The sequence below is a fragment of the Siniperca chuatsi genome, linkage group LG7 (assembly GCF_020085105.1).
Source record: "Siniperca chuatsi isolate FFG_IHB_CAS linkage group LG7, ASM2008510v1, whole genome shotgun sequence".
Classification (NCBI taxonomy): Eukaryota; Metazoa; Chordata; class Actinopteri; order Centrarchiformes; family Sinipercidae; genus Siniperca; species Siniperca chuatsi.
The window spans coordinates 16575439-16598880 of record NC_058048.1 but is presented as its reverse complement, the minus strand read 5'-3'; the positions used below and the strand labels follow the sequence as shown (position 1 = coordinate 16598880).

At 39.8% G+C, this 23442-nt stretch overlaps 1 protein-coding gene across 13 annotated transcripts in view; it reads left to right on the top strand.

Annotated features, from left to right (window-relative positions):
- The window catches only part of elna (elastin a), a 52197-nt gene extending 28883 nt beyond the window's left edge, over positions 1–23314 (top strand). For 4 of the 13 annotated variants that reach the window (XM_044202220.1, XM_044202221.1, XM_044202213.1 and 1 more), the window contains 37 exons: positions 198–245; positions 395–457; positions 947–979; positions 1088–1165; positions 2324–2374; positions 2466–2552; positions 2647–2697; positions 2819–2899; positions 3291–3326; positions 3497–3679; positions 3843–4073; positions 5017–5181; positions 5699–5890; positions 6019–6081; positions 6199–6231; positions 6525–6605; positions 6742–6780; positions 7269–7394; positions 9414–9533; positions 9622–9657; positions 10028–10078; positions 11641–11643; positions 11749–11775; positions 11858–11872; positions 11970–11996; positions 12177–12203; positions 13367–13408; positions 15793–15849; positions 15936–16004; positions 16147–16200; positions 16447–16482; positions 16836–16904; positions 17460–17492; positions 18569–18625; positions 20330–20365; positions 21564–21632; positions 21774–23314. In XM_044202220.1, coding sequence (XP_044058155.1) covers positions 198–245; positions 395–457; positions 947–979; positions 1088–1165; positions 2324–2374; positions 2466–2552; positions 2647–2697; positions 2819–2899; positions 3291–3326; positions 3497–3679; positions 3843–4073; positions 5017–5181; positions 5699–5890; positions 6019–6081; positions 6199–6231; positions 6525–6605; positions 6742–6780; positions 7269–7394; positions 9414–9533; positions 9622–9657; positions 10028–10078; positions 11641–11643; positions 11749–11775; positions 11858–11872; positions 11970–11996; positions 12177–12203; positions 13367–13408; positions 15793–15849; positions 15936–16004; positions 16147–16200; positions 16447–16482; positions 16836–16904; positions 17460–17492; positions 18569–18625; positions 20330–20365; positions 21564–21632; positions 21774–21820 — 2516 coding nt within the window. In that variant the 3' untranslated portion in view covers positions 21821–23314. The remainder of the gene's footprint in view (positions 1–197; positions 246–394; positions 458–946; positions 980–1087; positions 1166–2323; positions 2375–2465; positions 2553–2646; positions 2698–2818; positions 2900–3290; positions 3327–3496; positions 3680–3842; positions 4074–5016; positions 5182–5698; positions 5891–6018; positions 6082–6198; positions 6232–6524; positions 6606–6741; positions 6781–7268; positions 7395–9413; positions 9534–9621; positions 9658–10027; positions 10079–11640; positions 11644–11748; positions 11776–11857; positions 11873–11969; positions 11997–12176; positions 12204–13366; positions 13409–15792; positions 15850–15935; positions 16005–16146; positions 16201–16446; positions 16483–16835; positions 16905–17459; positions 17493–18568; positions 18626–20329; positions 20366–21563; positions 21633–21773) is intronic. The other 9 variants (XM_044202214.1, XM_044202215.1, XM_044202219.1 and 6 more) reach the window with 9 other exon arrangements.
- The last annotated feature ends 128 nt before the right edge of the window (positions 23315–23442 follow it).

Sequence of the window (23442 nt, the reverse complement as noted above, 5' to 3'; positions counted from 1 at the left end):
CCAGCAGCACCCGCCTGGCTTTGCTGCATCCTGTCTGCCTCTTGTTGTGGTAGTGTTTTGTCATAATGATTGACAGGCATATAATTTTCCTGGTCAACGTTGTCATGAATGCTTTAAACCAAAAAACAGATTATTGCTGGTCATGCATGCCAGATTCCTGTTACAATTTTTGAATGTCCTCTCATTGACTGTGGCAGGTGTGGGTGTGCCTGGACTTTACCAAGGTGGACTGGTGCCAGGAAAAGGTTTGTCTCTTTCATATATTAATCTCAGGCACTATTTGTCACTATTTGGTTTGGCAAGTGTTTCACCATGTGAATGGTCAGTACTTTTGCAAACAAGTATTGTACAGGGATTTAATATGGCTTTTTTTGGTTGCTTATGGCTCCTTTAGGGTTTGGTGGACGCGGAGTTCTGCCTGGGGTAGCCACAGGCACTGACCTGAATCCCAAATCAAGTAAGGTTTTGAATTTCTTTCATCGCCATTGAATGTCACTTGTATTTTTATTTTTGAACACTATTTTTATTGCCTTTATTTTAAAAAATAAAAACATGGGGAACACAGCAGTTCTACAAAGGAGAAACAAAAGAAAAATATAAATACACAATATACACAATACTTCAGTAGATAATAATACGAAAGATATCTTCAAAGGAACACATACAAAACAAAAGATAAATGAATAAATATATGAAATTTAAAAAAAATTAAGTTAAAAGTGGCAGTTGTTATCAAAGAACTTTGTATATCCAAAAATGTTATTGGTCTGTATGCAGCTTATCCAAAGAGTAAGGCCGCTGGACCACAATGTTACGGAGTCTATTAAGTTTTAAGGCCAGTGTTCAGTTTGCTGATTTAGTTTCGTTGCTGAAACTAGTATTTCCATTCAAAAAATGATCTTTCATCTGTGTGTCTTGATTGGATTATGTGATTTTTCTTATGCAGTTGGAGGGGGAGGACAAGGAGGTCAAGGACCAGGTAACTCTATTTATGATTATTGCTGTATTACAAACAAATATATTAGTATTTTTGTCAGTATTCTTGGTATTAGCTGATCAGGATTTAAATATATTTCCTCCGTCACAGGAGGCCGTGGATATGGTGGACCGATGCAGCCAGGGGTGTTCCACGGATACCCCCTCAAATCACCCCTCAAAGTGCAAGGTGTGACCTGAATCTATACAGTAACTGTGTTATTCATAGTTGCATTCCTCTGTTCATATGATATGATATGTTCATTGCAACTGTTTGAACTTTGTCGATGTTACAGTTCTTTTTTCTCCAGCCTTATGGCCTGATAACCAATGGGCCCTTCTATGGGTACTGCCCTGAGGTTTTCTATGGTGGGTTTGTCGCTGGTTGATTCTAAAGAGAGATGTCTTTCTTTGGGGCCCCAGAAAGATTCTTTTCATTTTGTTCCACTTGTCAACTTTCTGATGGCCTCAAAAGCAGAACGTTGCCTCCATTGCCTGCTTTGCAGAGATTCCCACAGTAATGCTAGTGTGCTCCTAGTCCCGCAGTGGATGAGACAATCCCAAATGCCGCTACTAAATTTTGTTGGAGTAAAGTAAGCTTGCCCACTCACCAATATCCGTCAGGGTGTCTTGTATTAGAATGAAGATTTATAATTGATTTATTAATTTATTAATTGATTGATTTTTTTCTCTGATTTTTATAATTGTTTTCACATAATCACAGCTGGAAGATCACTGAAACAGCGGTTCTGCCTTAAACATACTATTATAGGTTATTTTCTGGCATGTGATGGTTAAGAGAAGATAATGATGGTAAAAATGGAATGAGAGTGGCCAGACATATGTCCGCAGTCTTCAGCCATACTCAAACCAGGAGGTTTTGGGGTACATGGAATATGTTTTAGATGGCTTAAATTATACTTATACATCTGAAGAATCTGTTACAGTTACAGACAGGAGGCAAGTGAATGATCCTGCTTAACTGTCATCTATAGTCTTTGCTATGGTGTAGGCCTTCCATGATTAAGCAAACCAACCAATGAATTACACAATGAATATATGAGAGACTTTCTGGATCCACCGCAGGCTACAAATCAAACAAAAAATGCAGCAAACTTAGCTGTTCACAAACACACTAAAAAAGCATAATTCTGCTGCAGCAATGAACTACTTGACTTAAATCTTAACTTTTACTGGGACTCACTAACCTCTTCAATGGTTAAACATAGTTGTCAACAGCTGTTTTCATGTATTTTAAAGGAATATGGAGTCTCTTTGAGCAATTAAGGCAAATTCATGGCATTCAAAACAATTAAACTGCATCATCTTCTCTCATTTTTATCTTCAGGTGGCTATGGAGCAAAACCTGGAGGTGGCAAACTACCTTTTGGTACTTTTGGTACTTCTTTAAATTTTTACAAATATTTGGTATAACTGTGGCATCAGTGGAAATCCCGGGGTTAATGATGTGTCACACTACAATGTTTCAGGTTACGGCGGCTTTGGTAATGGTGGCACTGGACTGCCAGTAGGACAAGGGGGCCCTGGGTCAAGGCCTGGTTATCCTGTCGGAACTGGTGTGTGTTTTTATGAATGTACTGTTTATTGATATGGAGTAGAAAGGTAGAAAAGACCAAAAAATGCCTGATGTACTTTGTTTTCTTTCTGCAGGAGTAGGGGCCGGGGGCATCTCACCTGCTCAGGCTAAAGCTGCCAAATATGGTAGCCTACCACATTCCTTACCAAGACAATGCTTTCCTATCAAGAAAAACATGATACAAGTTGTGTAACATCAGTACAGAACATATTTGTATCTTACTAAAGTCTGTGCTCTCTGCTCCAGGTTTGGGTGGTGTTGGAGGTGTTGGTGGTGTTGGAGGTGTTGGTGGCACTGGTGGATTGTATCCAGGGCAGGTGCCAGGAGGTATAATATCTAGCAAAAGACATTAAAAAAAACAAAGCAAAAAGTCTAAAAGTCTATAGTCATGCTAGTGGCCTCATGACTGAAAAGTTCATTCCACACCATAAAATATAATTGTTGGATGGTGGAAAATAAAAAGACAACTTTGCCAATGTTAGATCCTTACTACAGCCTGAAATTGCATGTGAGGCCCAGCTATACGTTGGCAGCTGTCTGCCAGTAAATTAGTACTATTATCCAAATATGTCCTGAACCAAAGACATTGCTACATAGCCTTACTAGCATGGCTTAACTAAAACTATTTTACTTTCAATTGTCATTCTCTCTGTTTTTTCTATGTACTTTATTTGTAAAATTGTTATCATATTCTTCCCTATCTTTAACTATTTTACAGCAGGATATGGAGCTGGGTCCAAGGCTGCTAAATATGGTGAGAACTTTAATTCTTTTGTGAATCATGGAATCATATTGTCATCTTTTTTCACATTATCCATTCACTCATCCTTTAAGTAGCTGAAAAGCACATCTGAAGTACTTACCTTAAGGATGTACCTCTCCATTTATATTGACCTGTTTTTTCTACTGTTGTTCCCTGGACAGGAGGAGTACCGGGAGGAGTACCGGGAGGAGTACCCGGAGGTGTACCCGGAGGTGTACCCGGAGGAGTACCGGGAGGAGTACCGGGAGGAGTACCGGGAGGTGCACCACTTGGAGTACCAGGAGGAGTTCCAGGATCACCAGTGTTTGGTGGATATTCACCAGCAGCTAAAGCTGCTAAATATGGTATGGTGTATAAATGGGATTATCATATGCACTTTTTTTTACTTGACATTATGTTGCGCTATTAGCTCTAAAAAGTTGTACTTATTTCTTTACAGACACAGTATAAAATGATAATAATATAATTATCTTTTGTCTTGCCCTCCCTTGGCCATATGCACTGAAGGACTAGGGGGGACAGGAGGACTGGGAGGCACAGGAGGACAATTAGGAACAGGAGGATATGGAGGACTGGGAGGCACAGGAGGACAATTAGGAACAGGAGGATATGGAGGACTGGGAGGCACAGGAGGACAATTAGGAACAGGAGGATATGGAGGACTGGGAGGCACAGGAGGACAATTAGGAACAGGAGGATATGGAGGATATTCTGCTGCTGCCAAAGCTGCTAAATATGGTATGGGAGTTTTTTTTTTTTGCCAACTAACGATAAAATCCAATTAAAATCAGTAGGATTTTTGTGTTTTGCTTTGCTCAAGTGTGTCTTGCAAAAGAGATCCTGATCTCAACATTACCTGATTAATTAAAGTTTAAACACATACTGTGTACTTTATACTACATAGATGGAGAACTTGTTTCCATACAGCCATTAAAATCGCTTCATTTCAAACCATATTTGCATAAGGCAGTAACATCACGGTTCTATCATATGCAGAAAGTCAAACTGACTAACCTGCTAAAAGTCTCCTTCTTATCTAACTTACAAACATGAACACATGTCTTGTTGAACAAGCAACCAAACAAACATTCACCAGGGCAAAGTGCACTGCTAGCGTTAGCTAATTAGCTGGTCAGCATATAAACGTATATATACCTGCTAATGTCACTTCGGTCCATTTGGTGTGTTCCTTACTCTTCATTAACACAGCTGACCACACTCTGTCTGCCCATGACTTGTAAGGTACAATGCAGTTTGTTTACTTTCTCTCTTGTGCACGTGACATACTGGGCTTAGCCTGCCAGCTGCTGTCAGTCAAACACAGACAGCCACTGACATGAAAAGGAGTATTTCTGATATTTCCCCAAAGATCTTTTTTCTTCCTTATTAATAAAATCTGATACAATGTATTTAAAAAAAAACATATTGACATTATTTTTGACTACATAAAGGATGACGTAATGTGATTTCAGTTGAACTTGGAGTATACAGTTATTTGTGGTGGTGGTAATTGTTCTAAACTGTACAATTCACCTATAGCCTACCGTCACACGACCACCCTAGGTTTTACTGTATCAAACCACGCGGCTAGTGGTCACACGACCACCCTAGGTTTTACTGTATCAAACCACGCGGCTAGCTTTATATGCAACTGCTCATTAGATAAACTTGTTTTCCACAGGAGTAGGGGGACTGGGAGGCACAGCTGGACTAGGAGGAACAGGAGGACTGGGAGGAACAGCAGGACTGGGAGGAACAGGGGGGCTGGGAGGAACAGCGGGACTGGGAGGAACAGCAGGACTGGGAGGTGGAGGATACTCTGCTGCTGCGAAAGCTGCTAAATATGGTAATTATAGATTACTGTTATCATATCTCAGAACTTGTTATGTGGTTCCTGTGGGTGGCTCTGGATTCTTAGCAGCAGTGTCCAGTGATGTGTGAGGCAGAGAATACCAGAGAATATCTGGCTGTTGTATGATTTATTTTACAGCTTTGACATCGCTACATACGCCCAGCAACTTTACAGTCTTGACAATGGTCAAACCTGGCCCCCTGGTACAGTACATTACAACTTAAATAGAGCCTGCTTTATAACACTTTCAGATGCTAAGCCAAAGAAATAGAGGTGATGTTGCATATATCTGTGCAGTATGCACAGGAAAAGGGGAAGACTCACTTCAGCTGCAGGGTTTTTTATAGTGCAAACTGTAGCAATTTTAAGGCCTGCTCGGTGAAACAAGAGCATTTAATAGTTCTTCTTAATTGTTCTAAATACTCAATATAATTACCCTCAAACTCACTCCAAATGTACTATATTAAACCATACCACCAGATTTACATGGAAATAAATTTGTCTTCCACAGGAGTAGGAGGCACAGGTGGACTAGGAGGAACAGGAGGACTGGGAGGAACAGGAGGATTGGGAGGCACAGGAGGACTGGGAGGCACAGGTGGACTAGGAGGATCAGGAGGACTGGGAGGCACAGGTGGACTAGGAGGAACAGGAGGACTGGGAGGTGGAGGATACTCTGCTGCTGCTAAAGCTGCTAAATATGGTAACTGGAATTCAATCTCTGGGAAAAACATATGTAAAAAAAGAAAATATCACAGACCAAAATCATTGCATTTTAAGTACTGTTTTAAGTGAGTGTGCATGATTACATGATTCATTTTTGCATTAAAGGTCCAGGTGGTGCAGGTGGAGGAGGAATTCCTGGAAGAGTCCCATTTTTACCAGGATATGGATGTATGCATACCCCACAGATTTTTGAGTAATAAGTAACAAAAGAGATATTTTATTACTTTGGCAAAATTCTAAGATCACTTTTTTAATCTGACCTCTTCTGGACATGTTGTGTTGCAGCCTTGGTGGCTGGTGCTAAACCTCCTAAATATGGTGAGACTGTGATCTTTATTATTTGACATAGTGTAATGATTAGCATGTCATAAGGTGTAGCCTTTCTCTTACGCAGTGCGGATCTACTCACTGATTTTAATATTCAACATACTATTACATAAATCCAATGATACAATCACAAGTTTTGGAAAATTGCACCTTGAATGCACTAATAGATTTAATTTAATGTGCTAAAATGGTAATGGGAGTAGCTAAAAAAATAATTGTGGCAATTGTAATCTTTCATTCATAACAGTGTAAGGGAGATTAGTTCTTTATTCACTCCCCAACAGGAGTCCCAGGAGCAGGCCTGGGAGGAGGCGGAGTTCCAGGGGGAGGAGGACAGGTACTTCCTGGTGGCGGCGGCTATGGTGGTAAGTTGTTAAATTGATATATCAGTGTAGGCATAAAGGTTTTGTACAATGAAAGTGCTTCTGCTGTTTCCTTCCTTTTCCTTCAAGGTTGATCTAATGAATTCTCAGTCACAAGCATTATGTTGCCTCCTGACAGGTTATGGAGGTGGTGCTGGAGTCAAACCCCCGAAGTATGGTAAGATGTTTTCTTTAAGTGGTTTTTGAGATTATTTACATTATATTTTTTGACTAATTTGAACAATCATCTGAATCTTTATACTTTCTGGACCTTAGACCATATGTTAATGAGATGAAGATATTAATGTGATCGAAACTGTTAAGTTAAGAAAAACTAAAAAGTTCTAGCACAGGTTAGAGTGCATGTGTAAATGTAGTATTTTGTTAAAGGTGTTTCAGTAAGACACAGGTCCAGTGCAGGATTTGGACTGGGGGGTACAGGAAGATCAGGAATACCTGGTGTAGTACTAGGAGTAGGAGGAATCTGCAGTAAACATAAGCATAAAATGACAGATTCTACACTTTCAGAGATATTTACTCATAAATATGTATAAATGTATTCTGATAGGGTACAGTTTTCAATAATTACTGTAACTCATCCTTCTTATTATTAGATTTTATTAACTGTAAAGTAATGATGCCACCTGCTCCATTTCTGTTAAATAGGTGTTTCAGGAGGAGCCGGAGCAGGGTTAGGAACTGGAGGACTAGGGGGGGCAGGAGGAGTACCTGGTCTAGTACCAGGACTAGGAGGTGGACAATACTCTGCTGCTGCGAAAGCTGCTAAATATGGTAGGTGAAGTGAGCACTCAATTATTAAACATTCAGTCCCTCCAGAGTATTCTGGGTCTGCCCCGCAGGGAGGTGTCCAGGAGGCATTCTTATCAGATGCCTGAACCACCTCAGCTGACTCCTTCACTGCAAAGGAGCAGTGGTTACTGTCTTCACCACAACAGTTTGGTACAGTGTCCAAATTACTGCTTATGTGGCATCCAACCGGCTGTCAACCTCATGCTTCATCTTACCCTTACTCATGAACAAGACCCCAAGATACTTGATACAAGATACAGTGACTCAACCTGAAGAGAGCGATCCTCCACTTCCCAGCTATCATGGCCTCAGTCTTGCAGGTGCTGACCCTCATCCCCGCCACTTCATACTTGGCCGCAAACCATCACAGTGCGCACTGGAGGTTATGGTCTGAAAAAGCGAGAACCACCAGAGATGCCTTCCTGAGGCCTCCATACTAGACACAGTCCACAACCTGGCTGCGCCTCGAGGTTCTGTCCATGAAAATCACAAACTGAATAGTCACAAGGCACAACTCTGGCAGAGCCCCATGCCCACTTAGATTGTGCTTGACATCCAGCTGTCCTCCAGGATCCCTGCAGGGGTAAACAGCTTGTTCACTGTTGGATGGAATCTGCATTGCTCCTCCTGAATCCGAGGTTCAGCAATTGTCCGGAGCCTCATGCAGTACCCTCTCAAAGCTTTCCTGGGGGGGCTTAGCAATGTGATACCCAAATTAAAAAAAACCTCTGTCTGCCAGTCCACAGGCACTGTCTCCGACCTCCACATGACACTGAAGAGACGTGTCAAACAAGACAGCCCCACAATGTCCAGAGGCTTCAGCATCTCAGGGCAAATCTCATCCAACCTAGCAGCTTGCCACTGCATAGCTTTGCTTTTTGACTACCTCTGTGACCTCCGCCAGAGACATGGAAAAGTCTTCCCATGAGCCTTCCAGCCCTGCCTCCTCTGCTCATCCACCTTTGGCCTAAGGTGTTCTGGTACCAGGCACACTTACAAACCACCTTATCCTCAAACATGGTGTTTGTTATGGACAGTCCATGACTTACGCAGAAGTTCAATAACCAGACATCATTCGGGTTCAGATCAGGCAGGCCGTTCTTCACAATCACCCCCTTAGTTTTCGTATCCTGGGGTCAGCATGCCAAGGCCTCTGCCTTCAACATGCAACTTGTACCTGACCCTTACATCTATCATAGCAGGTGGTGGGCCCACAAGGTGGTGGCGTCATGTCATTGCTTCGGGCTGAGCGTGACTGGGCCCCATGGGTGTAAACTTCGCAATCAGGCACTCACCAGCAAGCTCCCCTCCCAGGCCTGACTCCAGGAGAGGGTCCCGGTCTGGGTAGAGGTAGCTCATCAAGAAGTCGCCATTTCATAAGGGTTTTGGAATAGCTCTTAGTCAGACCCTCGCCTGACAACTCTGTCAAGCCTTGTTGGACAAATTCGCCATGAGTAACACTAACAGGAGTTATAGCCACGATATGGTAGTGATTCTCATCTGCTGAAAAGTCATGCCATTTAATTATTTGGTGTACTCTTCTCATTCACAAACAATAATTACTGTACCTTAAACATACAATCCATGTTGTTATATAACAGTAAACACCAGATTATAGGGTCAGTCCCGAACAATCAAAAGCAAGCACTCCTATCTAGACTTACCATTTTGCAGTGATAGTCAACCATTATAGAGAAATACATTGTAGAAGAAGCCAAAGATGCCAATTTTTCCACCAACAGTAGCAGACATGGGTTTCGAGGTTGTAAATCTTCCTTAAAAATCACTCTCCTGCTGTTATTGTGCTATTGGTGTTGCCTCTTCCTCAAAACAAGAGGTCAAGTCCTAGAAGTCCACAATAGAGTCAGAGTCAGAGTGAGACTCATTTGAGCCATTATTGTCAGCATTTTAGTGGCAAACAAACTTTTACAAAAGCTGTTTGTATTGTAATGGAGCAGATAACAGATAACAATTTGCTGATCTCATGTGCGTCTCTCGCAGGAGGCGTCACTGGAGAAGGACTTGGTGGACCAGGAGCTACTCCAGATACAGCTATCAGTGGTATTCCAGATGGTTCTGCTGTTGTGGTACCAGATGGTACAGGTGTTCCTGGAAAACCAGGTAAAGCTAAGAATACACTTTCTTATTTTCTTAGAAGAGCTTTTTTCTAAGTTTTGCATTGTGAATTATCTTTTTATTGCTTCTACAGCAAAGGATGCAGGTCTTGCGGGAACTCCTCAACCAGGTACATTGAAATGCCAACACTCGGTATTTCCTAGGACATTTACTGTACACACATTTAAACACACACGTTTTTGCGTTAGCTATATATAGCATATGGGAGGAAGAGGGAGAAGCGCCATTTCTACTTATATTTGGCAGTTGCACTCTACCAGTAATGTGCCATCATTTATCCCCTCTACATTTCCCGCCCACAAAGCTCACTTGTTGTTTGTATTGCTAGTGCTACCAGCCACTGACCCCTTCTAGCTTACAGCCTCCCAGCTGTGGCAGTATCAAGGTCCACTTTACAGCTTCTGCGTTTTCTAGTCTCTCTCACTCCACGCCTGTTTAAAGTACAATGGATGAAACTGGAACCTGTTGTCTTTTGGCAGAGCCCACGCCTTTTGCTGCAATTAGCCAAGCCCCAGAGGTCCCACTGCCCAGTAAGACTTGCTGTTTGCATGAAACCTTTGCCTATAAAGGGACATCTGTGGTATTTAATATATATCAAATTGTTGTAATGTATTTGCTACTCTGATGTAGTATGGGGCAGTCCACTCAGTATATGTGAATATGAACGTTTCTCCCAAAAGAGACACTTTTACACACAATCTTTTGTTTATTCAAACAAGTGTTTTGCAGGTCTACATCAATGTTTTAAGCAGCATCCAGATTAAGCATTTTAATGATTACAGATTTAAATCTTAAAAGCACAATCTGTTATCCACATGTTAACAAAAGGGTAGCCCCACCACCTTTGGAACCTGTTAATGGTTTTGGCTAATTCTTCATTTGATTCCCAGCAGCCTCCTCTACTATATTTTCATCTGTTTGTCTAAATCTACATGTATTTTATTATACAATATGGGAATATACTCAACGTGGGACTTGAATTTTCTGATTTTTACCTTTTAATGAAAGTTGTTCATCTTCTCAAATACTGTTTGGAAAGAAAACTGTCTTTAACATACATTAATTATTTTATTAGGTGGTATTCCGCTTCATTTCATGACTGTAAAGACCGGCACTATTCAATTATTTCTTTCAGCATTGCACATGATCTAATAAGTGAATTTGGGGTTTTTTCCACCAGCATTGTGTGGTCTGTCAGATACAAGAACATTAGCATATGACAGCTGTGCTTGAAACACAATCCTTAAATGTCAGGTTTCATGTAGTGCTGAAGGAGAGCTTGATTTCGCCTGTCTGCTCCCTGCCACTCCCCCATTATTATGTCAGTTGTGGCCACAGGTTGTCTCTTTTTCTCAGCAGTGCTTGTGCACTCCTTTCCTTTTTACTAACAGCTCACTTTGCTTGATGGATCACTTTCATGCATATAATTAGCTGTAATTTTTGGATAATGGAAAATCTAATGTAGACAAGAAGACATTCAGAAGGTATTGATAGATGAATGCTGGAATGTCACTTTCCCTTATTTGATTGCTCTTACAGTAGATGTCTACAGAAGTTTGTTTTGACAATATGAATGCTTGCACGTCACTTTTTCCTTAGTAGTGTTACAGTTCAAGTTCTACAGCGGGGGATTTTTGTGATATTTCCAGGGTTTAAATGTCATAAAACCATTTCCATGAAAGTCACATGATAATAATGTGACATTTGATCTAGACTTTATATAGTTATGTATGTATATGGACTGTGAACCCCCTGCTATAGAATACTGCTTGTCAATTGATTGTTGTTGTATTGTTGTATGTCTGCTGTCTTGACACAATTTTCTCATCATGTTAAATGTTTGTTTTATATTCTTTTGAAAGAAGTATGCCTTGTTCCTTTTGTTCCTCTTTGTTTTTCCCATACCTTCTGTCTCCAACATGTAAAATTAGGTTCTGTTTTATAGTTTCATCATTAACAGCAAATGTATATTTCATGTAACCAAACAGTCAAAATAATTGAACTTTAACATTATAAAAGATAATCTGAGTAATTTTGCTTTTTTTATTCTTTTTTTGCACTTCGTACTCTTGTGGTGGATGTGTGAAAACAGGCGGTGGGTTCAAAATAAGTTCATATTAATTACTGCAGTTACTTCGTTTAATTCTGTAGTATGTCTCAACCTGTTTTAATGTACTTTCATTCCTGACTGTTTTGACAGATTTTGGTGGAATTATTCAGCCTAGTGGTAAGTCGTACATACAGAATTATTTTTAATTAATTGTTGTACTGATTATATACTTACTTTAACTCTTTTTTTTATTCTGCAGCTGGCACTGGTGTTGGTAAATATGTAAAAAATTCTCTCATATTGAAATATACCAAAGAATACTCAACAATCTATTATATGTGACAAAACTTTAACTACCTTATATGTCACAGGTGGAGTAGGTGTTGGACCCTCTGGTGGTAAGAGCACGTGTATTGATTATGTGCCATTAATCAATTTACAATATCCGGTTGGATTTGTACCAAATATAGTGTTTTGTACTGTCTAACCTTTATTTATTATTATATTATTTATATATTTTGTCAGTTAACATATTTTATGCTGGATGTTAACTGATGTAACCTCTGCCTGTGTTTCAGTTGGTACAACAGGACAAGGTCAGCCTGGTAAGTGTAAAGGATCTGTTTGTATCTGTGGTTAGTAAAATTCCTCTCAGCACTGTTCATCAAATCTGCTGTCTTTGCTGTACACTTAAGCAGTGAAAGCAGTCCAAAATAAGAAAAGTGAAAGATTCTACACTTAGGAAGAGATCCACTGATAACAAATATAAGAGTAGGGTTACGCTATGATATCACACCCAACTGACGACCTCACCTGGTCATGTGACTTTCATAGTTCAAAGAAAGTCCGAATAAACAAATCTAAACAAATTATTATATGTTAAAAAATCTTAGTAAAAATCAATTTCATAATAGTAATCGAAGTATGTAGTTGAAGTTGAGTATTATGTCATACAGTCACTAGTTAAACTGTCCTATAGTGTTAATACTGTATGTGCCTTTGTATTTGGGTGTATTATGTTGTCTTTTTTTCCTTCTGGCTTCTTACACCATAAGATTTTTTTCTTTTGATAAGCTCTGCTTTTTTACCAGCAGTTTAAATAGGCTCTCTTTCTGTGTTGTTGGTTGTTTTTTGTCTTCTGGCTCATTTGTATTAATTAGTTAATACATTTTGCTAACTGGAGGTAGGCCAATATTTACACTTTTATTGATTTAAGAACTTCACATGTTTTTTAGCCCTAGAGCTGTGTTTTGTTATTGAAACTTAATGTGATACATCCATATTATGGAAGCAAATTAGAGTCATTCATAGTTTGATCTTGAATCTTGATCTTGACAATGAATTCAGGGTTGAAATTCGTGCTTGTAACTCGTAGCTTGTAACTTTAGTGTCACGTACAGATAATAGGAAATTTGTGTGTCCATCTCTCTTTGGTGACAGTGACTTTGTGAAACCTCACTGTTTGTTTTCACAAAATATTTCTACAGCTGCAAAAGTTTTTACACATTCACAAACTTGAATTTGTGAGAACATTTATTTTTTTCACAAATTCACACATTCAAATACGTGCATGCAATTTTTTTCCACGTGCACACAAAAGGTGATATACAACTGCAGGTCTGTGAAATTATTTGTGAACATCATTTCACAAGATCAAAATATTAATGACTCTAATTTGGCCACATGGTGGAGACAAAGACAACAGCTATTGTCGTTTGTCTTTGCTGCAGTCTCTGACTATAATAATATTAAACACTGCTGTTTTCAGGTGTTGGCACAGGTGGCAAAGCACCTAAACCATTCATTCCAGGTAAAGATGTCTAATAATTACCTTCATTCTGTTAAATCTTGTTACTGTAAATCGTGATTTATTTGTACAATAATATATAACATGTTGCAACATAACCTTTTCTCAGATTATCTTGCTTTAATGCATTGATTATTCATTAAGTTGATGTTGCTCATTCCATTGCCACAAAATCAACATTAAAACAATTGTACATTTAGGTACTGATTATTCAGTATTACCGTAAAAATAAACTTCCCTCATCTACAGTATGTGACTCTGTAGCAGAAACAGAGCACAGTTGTGTGACTGAAGATTACCTGTTAAATAATGTAAAATGTTAACCTAATTTTTTTCTGAAAGGTTCTGATCTTGACAGAATTGCAACTTCTACATGCAACCCAGTGCTTGCAAACATCTCCCCACATTTATACATCTATATATATTTATATAATATGTCAATGTATTTATATAAGAATTTATAAATGTACATTATAGTATGTTGTATGGTGCAGTTACAAGACTGAATAGTTGCCTGCTAATTTCAGTACTGCTGTTACTTGCTGTGGATCCTCTAATCCACAGAAGGGGGACGCTCTTTCTAAAACATCACAGTACATAAACACACACACACGGCAGCTCTGTCAAGCCTCGTCATTTCAGAGTCAAAACATCCTAACGACGTTATCAATACACTTTTTATGATCCTATTCAATGTTATAGATCACGCTTTCACTCCCTGGGCTGTATTTATCTTACTGTGCACATTCTGTCCAGTGAGTTAATGACTCAAACTTGAATCGATAAAAGCAGCAGTTAATACATAAGGAAAAGCTGCATCAGGCTTTTTTTCTACCCAATTATATCGCAGATAGACTGAAAAGTCATCAGTTTTGTGCATTTGCAGGCCTGCAGTTTTAGAGCGTTTTTGCTATTCTGCACTATTTTACCTGTGGTGGACATGAGATCAAGTCCAAGGTGTTTTTCGTGCATTTCATTTAGTCTGACTCAATCAGTCAAATATCAAGATTAATCTTATTGTCCCGGAGAGGGACAATTGTTTGGCCGCAGGAGCATCAATATTAGACAATAAAACCAAGATGCATTGAATACCAATGTTAAAAACATAGAGTATGAGGTGAAAAATGAGGTTAAAACATTAGACACTATCAAGATAAAGTAACAATAAATATTCATAAAAAATTCATATCAGTTTCATCATGGATTTGATCAAATCTACAAGTAACACAAGGCAGAGTAATGGAGCGGGAAAGATTTACAAAATGTGACGTTCACAACATTCGGAATGAAAACAAACTAATAATCTATAATGATGATGATAGTAGATATGAAAGATTAAAATCTATATTACATTCCTCTTTCAAGCAGAATCAGAAGATAGATTCATTGATTTTTGTGTCTCCAGAGTTTTTTGATTCATCTCAGTTTTCCAAGTAATAAGATGTCTTAGGATTTAAAGTGGTCATGTTTTGGCTTTTTTTTTATTTATTGTGTTAAATATATTTTTTGTGCATGTAGTAGGTTTGCAAAGTGAAAAAGCCCAAAGTCCACCCCAAAGGGAGTTACCCTCTCCCACAGAAAACACTGCTCCTGAACTGCCTGAAAACAGCTCGATTGTAGTCCAGCCTTTACTTCCGTAACGTATCTACGTCACTACGTAACATGCATCATAATGCACAAATTGAGCAGTTTCCACAAGTAAACCTAAATATGAAATTAGAATAACGATACATTACCCTCCAGGCCAATACAGTGATGTAGAGACAGTGTACAGTTAAAATGTTACGTATGAAAGATAAATTAGTTACAAATTAATAATTTACCATTTTGAAACATCTTGCTTCAGTCTAAGTTGTGAAGCTGGTTTGGGTTGTAGGCTGAACCGAAGCCATAGTTAGCGGCTGAAGCGGTTTTGTTTTGGATAACACTACCTTGCTCGTCAGGACTCGCCCTACTATGCTTCTGATTGGCTAGTAGTCCTTACCTAGGTGCAACGCCCAACAAAGATCCAAAAGAAGTGAGATGCCTCACTCAGTAGCTTGTTAGTAGTAGTAGAGTGTTCAAGACACAAGGTGAAAAGAGGTGCTGCAGAAATGTGCAGTGTGAGAAAAAATATGGTCTTTTTTGAAAATGAAACCACATCAACCTATTCTGGTACAACCCCAAAGTAAAATTATGAACCTGAAAATGAGCATAATATGACCACTTTCAGAAATAATTCACTGGACTGGTTGTTGAACTCAATAACTAGTCAAGCGTTTTTTAAAGAAGTTATTGAAGCTAATCTAATAGTAAGATGTGGATCAGAATAGAGACACATTGAAATGGGGAATCTGTTAAATCTTCTGACTTCACACCTCCAGTCTTCTAACACTTTAACTCCAAAGGTGGAGCAGGTGTTGGTCCAGGCGCAGGTGGATATCCCGACGGTGGAGGCTATGGAGGCAAGTTCCCTATATTTTTCTATTTAACATTTATAGACTTGGTTTAAATTGCAGTGACTATTAGTTCTATCCTTTCTGTGCTTTAGCCCCTTACGGTGTTGGTACCGGCACTGGAGCTGGAACGCTGCCTGGAGCGAAGCCTTTGAAACCTCCAGGTGTGTGTTTGTGTAATACTGCTTCAAACAAACCACTCCATCCAAAGTTGATTTCTTGTTGCATGTTTATGTTTTTTGGGATGTTTTTACCTTTTTGCATGTAAAGGCTCAAACGTGGTTGTGTTGTGCTTTTTGACTGCAGTGGGTGGAGCAGGAGGAGGAGCAGGAATCCCTCTGGCTGCAGGAGGTTATCAAGGTCAGAACGCGCCTACATTTCATTTAACATGTAAATTATATACCCTAAGAACAGTTAAAGAGGAAACATGAAGCACGAAAAGCATAATGAATCCTGCTTATCTCCCTTTTCAACATAAAAACATTTTTTCTTTTAAATTGTTTAATTACTGGCATTCCCTGGATGAGCCGGCCCCCAACACAAACTGTAGGAGATGAGTTGACCTACCAGACAATAATGCTACTTTTCTCTGTCATCACGATTCAGGGGGATACAGGCCATATCATCATGGTTATGGGCAGGGTATGTATGAGAGGAGAGGAGGCCGACGGCACTAATACACAATGTTCCCCCGACGTTAAAAAAAAACCCAAAGACGTTCTGCCCACTGCTCAAAGTGACAGTTGGTCAGGAGATGCCATCGCATTACACTTCCTGTACAGGAAATTGGCCAACATGCTGATAAGTTTCTGTGTGGGGAATAGTGTCAGGAATGAGAAGCCAGCTGGATACTTTGAAGGAAATCAACTGGTGTTTTAGTGGAGGCAGTATTTACAGTCTTTCTTGAGCGGGCTTATCTATCTCTATCTCTATCTATTATCGATGTAAGAGTCTTTATAACCACATCTAAGCCAGTCTTCTGTCTCTTGTGACAGGTGGGTTGACATATCCCTCTGCAGTTGGACTGGGAGGTGCTGGTGTTGGAGCTAAAGCACCCAAACCAGGTAGTGTAACAGGCCTGTCTTGTGTGGGGCAGATGTATGTGAAGGACACTGTATATGAAGATCCACGTTCTCAGCTCATACTAAACTGAGAAGTCATAAGGAAATGTATATATTAGTGAAGTGAGTTTAACAATGGTAGTATAAACTCTGCCCTGCTAGATATATAGCCAAAGATTTGACATAGTCCAGCTCCACCAAAGGCAGTGTTAGAGTACCGTTAGGAGTTTGTAAATGGAGCAAGGCAACAACTCAACATGTCCCGATGAAGACTGATTACTGTGTACAGTAATACTGTGTTCAACATCAAAGTGTGACTGTTTGAAGATAACACAAACCTCTGGGGAGTCCTGCCCTGAAATAGCTAAACTCTGCCGGAGGAAATTTGAGGTCGTTACTGTGACCTCAGCTGAGCCACTGGCCACATGTCACTTCAGGGGGAGAAATGACAACAACTATAGAAACAAACATACTGGTAAAAAGTCATACTTACTGCACACAAAATCATAAGAATAGAAACAGTATCGTGATTTGTTTATTTGTTTTTCATTTGAACAGGCTACGGCAATCTCGGAGGTGGATATCAGCCAGGTGAGTTCCCTGTCTCCTCCAGTTTTATCCTCTTTTTTTAATTTAAGAGTTCACAAATGCTTCTTTCTTTTTTTTTTAAATGCACACTTCACTTCAGCTACCCACAACACACTTAACACTCTGTGTAGTGTAACTTCTGATCCTCCTCCTCCTGATCTTCCTCTACCCGTCAGTGAGGGATGAGTGTAATCACACAACGACAGCTGACAGTGCAGCCTTCATCTCACTGCTCCACAGACACCATACAGGCCAGTCATTAAAACTCATGGCCCTAATCCGTCTCCCAATGGCCAGACATATATTTGTCTGTGTGAAATGCTTCCACAGATGGTTTAATAACTTTCCTGTGCAGTTTTTCTAACAGAGGTTTGCCAAATGGAACATAATTATTGGCTTCTTGTGGTCATATTCACTGTACGTACTATCACTCTACGTCAGAGCTATTTAATTACAGATTTTAAAACCTGGAAATGTAGATGGGCCAGACATTTTCAGTAACCTATTTAAAACCTTTTTTTGTTTTGTTTTTGGTAATGACAAATGGGTCATGACAGGTTTCATTGTCAAATTTACGTTTCAGTAGAGCACTTCCCTACTTGTCACTGTCAACAGCTAGATGTTTTGAAAAGCTACTAAGCGTGGTCGGACTCACATGAGAAAGCGTTGATTTGTGTCGCTACATCCGTAAATATCCTGCCCGATCGGTACTGCGCATGTGGAGCTCTCAACAGAGATGAGAAGGAAGCGAGATGGCTCACTCGTTAGCCACTTCCATACACTATATATGTAGTTTACTTATTGTGTCATACATCAGATTTATGTATGCTGGGCCACTCCGAGGTTGCTTCTGGGCCAATTGAATAGGCTTGGTCTAAGTTGTTACTAGGTTGTTTATTCACAGTTTACATGCAGGACTCGATGAGACCTGATGACGTTTAATGCAGCTGAATTTCTTGACATCACTAATTACTCTATGTATGTATGTAGGTATACTCTATGTCAGTTTACACACTGATGACATTTTTCTGTCAATGGATTTGTTGAGTCTCCATGGTAACTGCTTTTTAATTTTACAGGTGTGGTTCCTGTGGCTCCTGGTTATGGAGGAGGTTACCCCCAACAGTACTACCAAGGTACTAGTACTGCTTCCTGTGTATTTCTGTGTCTGCACAAAGGAAATGTTTACACTCGCTGACAAGGATTTTGTCAAATTTTCTCTGCGGATAAGTCTGTGACAGATAGATACGGTATACAACAAGCATTATATTTGTGTTGGCGGTAAACAGCATTCTGTGTAGTGACCTTTGAGGAGCATCGTTTGTGTCATAAATCAGTGGAAAGGACCCAAAAAACAACAGAATAGGGCCATTTATCTTAAGCAGGTGGAGTCAAAGAAGAAGACAGCTGTAGGATGGTGTGTGTGTGTGTGTGTCTGTGTGTGTGTGGTTTAGGAGAGCAGTGAGAGTGCGGTTTCTTACAGCATGACATAATTTTGATTTGGTTTATGATCTATACTTTCTGCTCCATGAAAATACCCATTATCATGTTTCAGTCGAGTTACTGAAAGGTTTTTAAACCCTTTTCATTCATAGTTTGTCATCATTGTTTTTTCTGGAAGCCAAACATGAACCCAAATAAGTTAGCTGGCATCCAAACTGCCCCCACATAGACAAGGATTTAGAGCACAGACGATTCTTTAACTTTTCATCCTTGTTTCTGGATCAGGAGGCGGATTAATGCCCAGCTGCCAACAGCCAGGTAACACAGCTGGAGGAATGACAGGAAAACTGACCCGTCGCTCCCTCCTTAGAGCTGAGAGAGCATAAAGAAAGGGAGAGGAGAACTGCTGCAGAATGACCTTCCCCAAGTTATTAAGATTCTTCTCATCCAATTAAGGAAACCACATGTTACAAATATTAGTTTATGGCTCATCAGTAATACAAGTTTATCTTCTATTCTCTCCTTCCCTTTATGCCGGACACTTTCACCTGAGCACAATGAAACTCCAGCTTCTGCACTATCTGTAATGTAACGTCACATACAAACACATGAATTATTAGCATTTTACTGGTTTACATACAGTAGAGAGATAGCAGTTGCTCAATTAATCTCCAATTAAATTTGAAAAGTCCTGAATGTTTGTGATAAGATTATTTCATTTGATCGTGAGAACACATACAATTCTGATTACATTGTTATTATAGAAATTATTCAAATTCACTTGATTTCTTTAGCTCATGCAAGCAAAAAGGGCTTTTCACTTTTAACATAATTTTATTTCTAATTTCTCACACTCAACACATGGGAGGCTGACTTTGCATGAGGGAATTAAATTGTGTTCGAATGATGACAACCTGCATTTTTCTCCTCTGAGCACCTAATTACGGAGAGATTAATTGAATTATTACAGACAGTGGAGCAAATTAAAATTATATTGATGGTTTAGTGCAATCTTTTTCCCATTTACAAAATACATCTGAAGAAAATTGGGCGGTGCAGTCTGTGTCAGAGCTCACTTTATTCAGATTTCAGCAGCTTAAATGGGCAAAACCACCAGCGCGTCCCCTCAACCAAACTCTAACTAAGATTACTTTTCTGTGTGTTTTAAAAGTCTGGTTACTTGAATACATTGAGAGCATCTCTGGATCAGACAGCTCAGCACCAGATCTAAGTGCCTCCCATCTGATCTACTCTAATGTCAACAGTTTCTCCTTTCCACATCCTGGCCAGGACAAATATATCAACCACAGAGACAGATCCAAAGTGGTTTCATCTTAGCATTAGTGCTAAAGACACTATCTCATCTCTCCTTTGTCTTTGTCTTTAATGTTGTCTAGGTGTATATGTACCGGCCCCACTGACTCCGCAACAAGGTACCAAACATCCACCTCCTCACATCTCTACATGCACCTACAAAAAACCCACCACATTATGAGATAATAGGTCGTTTCAGTCACAAAGTGTCCCCTGCACCTCAACGCATTTTCCAATTTCTCTCTCTGCTCGTTGGCAGAGGAGGGCAACATGTCAGATTATTTGGATGAGATTGAAAAAGGGTGGAGTGTGGGTTGGTGCTGCGTGTGCTTGTCAGTGCAGATGGCACGGCACAACAGGAAGGAACGCATGATAATCTGCATTTTCCTGAACATCTGAGATTACTGCTGGCTGGATTATTTCAAGGAAAGCACGTCTGGTTTCTTAGATAACTATATTTTACTGGTAGATGTTTGACTCTTACGCAGATAGGATTTTACAAAATCCATCTGCCAAATGAATGGAGGCTCAACTTAAAGAGTAATATCATCATTGCTCCATTAACACTGAGTTGGCCCTGACGTTATTGGCCCATAAGAGTTTTGTGTGAGCCAGTGAAACAGTCTACAGGTTTATAACTGTCAGCAGGGCAAATTATGAACCATGGTGTGACAATTCAACTTCACATTTTATGGCATGTATCTGTAGGCAGCATTTTACATTTTTACATCCCATTCACATCCCTAATTAAGTTTTATTTCTACTAAAGAGTACTGAAAATCTGACAAAATAATCTTAAATCAACGTTTATTTACTAGCTTTCTTTGAAGCTTTTCAAACTCCGTCTGCTGATAAAGACTGTGAGATGTGGTTGAAAGTTCTGGAAAAAGCTAGTAAATGGACCTTAACAAGGTGTGTTTTGTCCTCTTGGTGTGATTCTGGCCAGCATGTTAATCTGATAGTATTTTATCAACACGATGAACGTTGTGATTTTGATGGTATAAGATACAATTCTTCATCAATACATCCGTAGCCGTCTCTCTTTCATACATCACTGACCTTATTAACAGTATTGAACATCCACTAACATTGTGTGAGTCGCTCTGTACCTGCCACCTTCATCAATACATCCATCTGTAATTTCATTGCAGCACCTGTGTTTGGTTCAGTGGTAGTGAACATCAGTATCGGTCTTCTGTCTTTAGTGTAGAACAGCTTCTCTGGGAGGCTGGTGGTACAGTATAATTGCTGGATGATACTGACAACTTTTGGTTGAACTAAGTAGCGCTCATTGGCTGTTTGTTTTGTTGATTGCAGCCAAAGCAGCCAAGTACGGTCCATTGCAGGATTTCTTTGGTGGTGCAGGAGGAGGAGGAGTCTACAGAGGTAAAAGATTTACACACATTAGCATTCGACTTACTCCAGAAGCCTGCTACAGCAACAAAAAATGTATAGATATGTGTGTGCATTATCTCCAGTGTCTGCTTAGAAAAGACTGAACTGTTATTCTGCTGGTCTTTGCTGCAGGTGGAGTTGCAGGATGCCAGGGCAAATACTGTGGGAGGAGGAAGTAGAGGATCCCAGTGTGACCTCAAGAAACCATGGTGCTACTGCATGATCTAGAATGTACATTTTATATGCAAACAAACCCCATTAGAAAACGTGTAAAGGTGTTTTTTTCTTTTTACTTACTTGACTTCAACGTCTGTGTTTTTATACAAACCCACCGACCCAGAATTTTGTACACGTACTGATGTGACGTATGTTATTGATAGTGCCTTCACTCATTAATGTGGTCAAGTTAATCAGCTTTAACTCCCCGTACTGCACCATACAAAGAGTGTGTTTGTGTCACCATGTGTTGTTCATGTGCATGAATGTGTGTGTGCGTGTGTGTGTGTGTGTTTTTGTACTGTTGTGCGAAAGACTGTGTGAACCATCGGCTGCCATTGTGACCTATGAATGATTTCCCTTTCGGTTTTAATCCTAAAGCAAGGTGATCTGTCCTTAGCGTTAAAGCCCACACTGTCCCACCTCGCCGTGCAGAGCGTCTCTGACATGTCAGAGGGGTTTGGTTGGTCGAGGCTCGTCCAAAAACTGATGAAATCTGGCCAATCTCAGCATCGTTTCTGGCTCCCCGTCTTCTCCACTGCTATTTTTAGACCTGCTGGGTATAAAGCAGCGAGAATCGGGGCTCCGGCCAACCCATCTGCTCTCCGTAACTTTGCTGATTCTAGTTGCTATGCAGTTCAGTTTTCTCAGCATTTTCATTGTTGCCAAACTTGTGATGTATGGAGAGTAGCTTCTGCTCTGAGGAACGACAATCAAAAAGTGTTTGATTCATTACAGGATGTTTAAAAAAACAGTTTTAAGTTTCAAGTAGATTCAAATGTAGTTCAGATGCTACTCTGGCATGTACATTATGTAAGGAAGAATGTTTAATTATGTGTCACTGTCCCAAAGACTGAGATGGAGCGCTTCAGTCTGCTTCAAATGTTAAGTCTCATTGCAGCAGTTATTTACATTTATGTAACTTGTTATTCAAGATTTTGTTTTGCACCATGCTTTGACTCATAGCTTTATTGTTATCAGGAATGTGTGAACATAAAACAAGAACAATCATTTGCTTTTGCATTTATTCACTGTTTAGAATTGTAATACAGAATAAGACTTTGTTTAATGGGTGTGTCTATGTGAGGCATAAGCTCCCCTTGTTCTTCATTTACTTGAGCTGCTTTTAAAAAGGCTTACTGACCAAAGGTTCATGAGCGCTGTTGCCAAGTGATCTCTTTTTGTAATTGTGTACTGTATTTTGTACTAATTTGATGTTAGCTGGCTTCAGTTCCTTCAGTCGGTGCTCTTTAAGAACTGTCTTTGAGCCTCGCTGGGTCAGACCTTGTCTTTTGTGCCGTGGGATACTCTTCATCTTTATTTAAAACTGTTTTTATAAGGAGGAACAGTGTGGTTTTGCACTTTTTATATTTCCACGACACACATGTGACTTGTTCCCGGATATCCCGGCATTTTATTTGCTTCATTAAACAACAAAATAAAATGTGTTAAAAGATCTTGTGTCTTCCTCTTTGTTTAATTTTTTTTCCTCTTTGTAAGAGCATTACACAGCAGCAGCAGCAGCAGCTTGTCCTGAGATCAAAACCACCTGGCCTACGGTGTCCTGGTAGATCCATTTGCTATA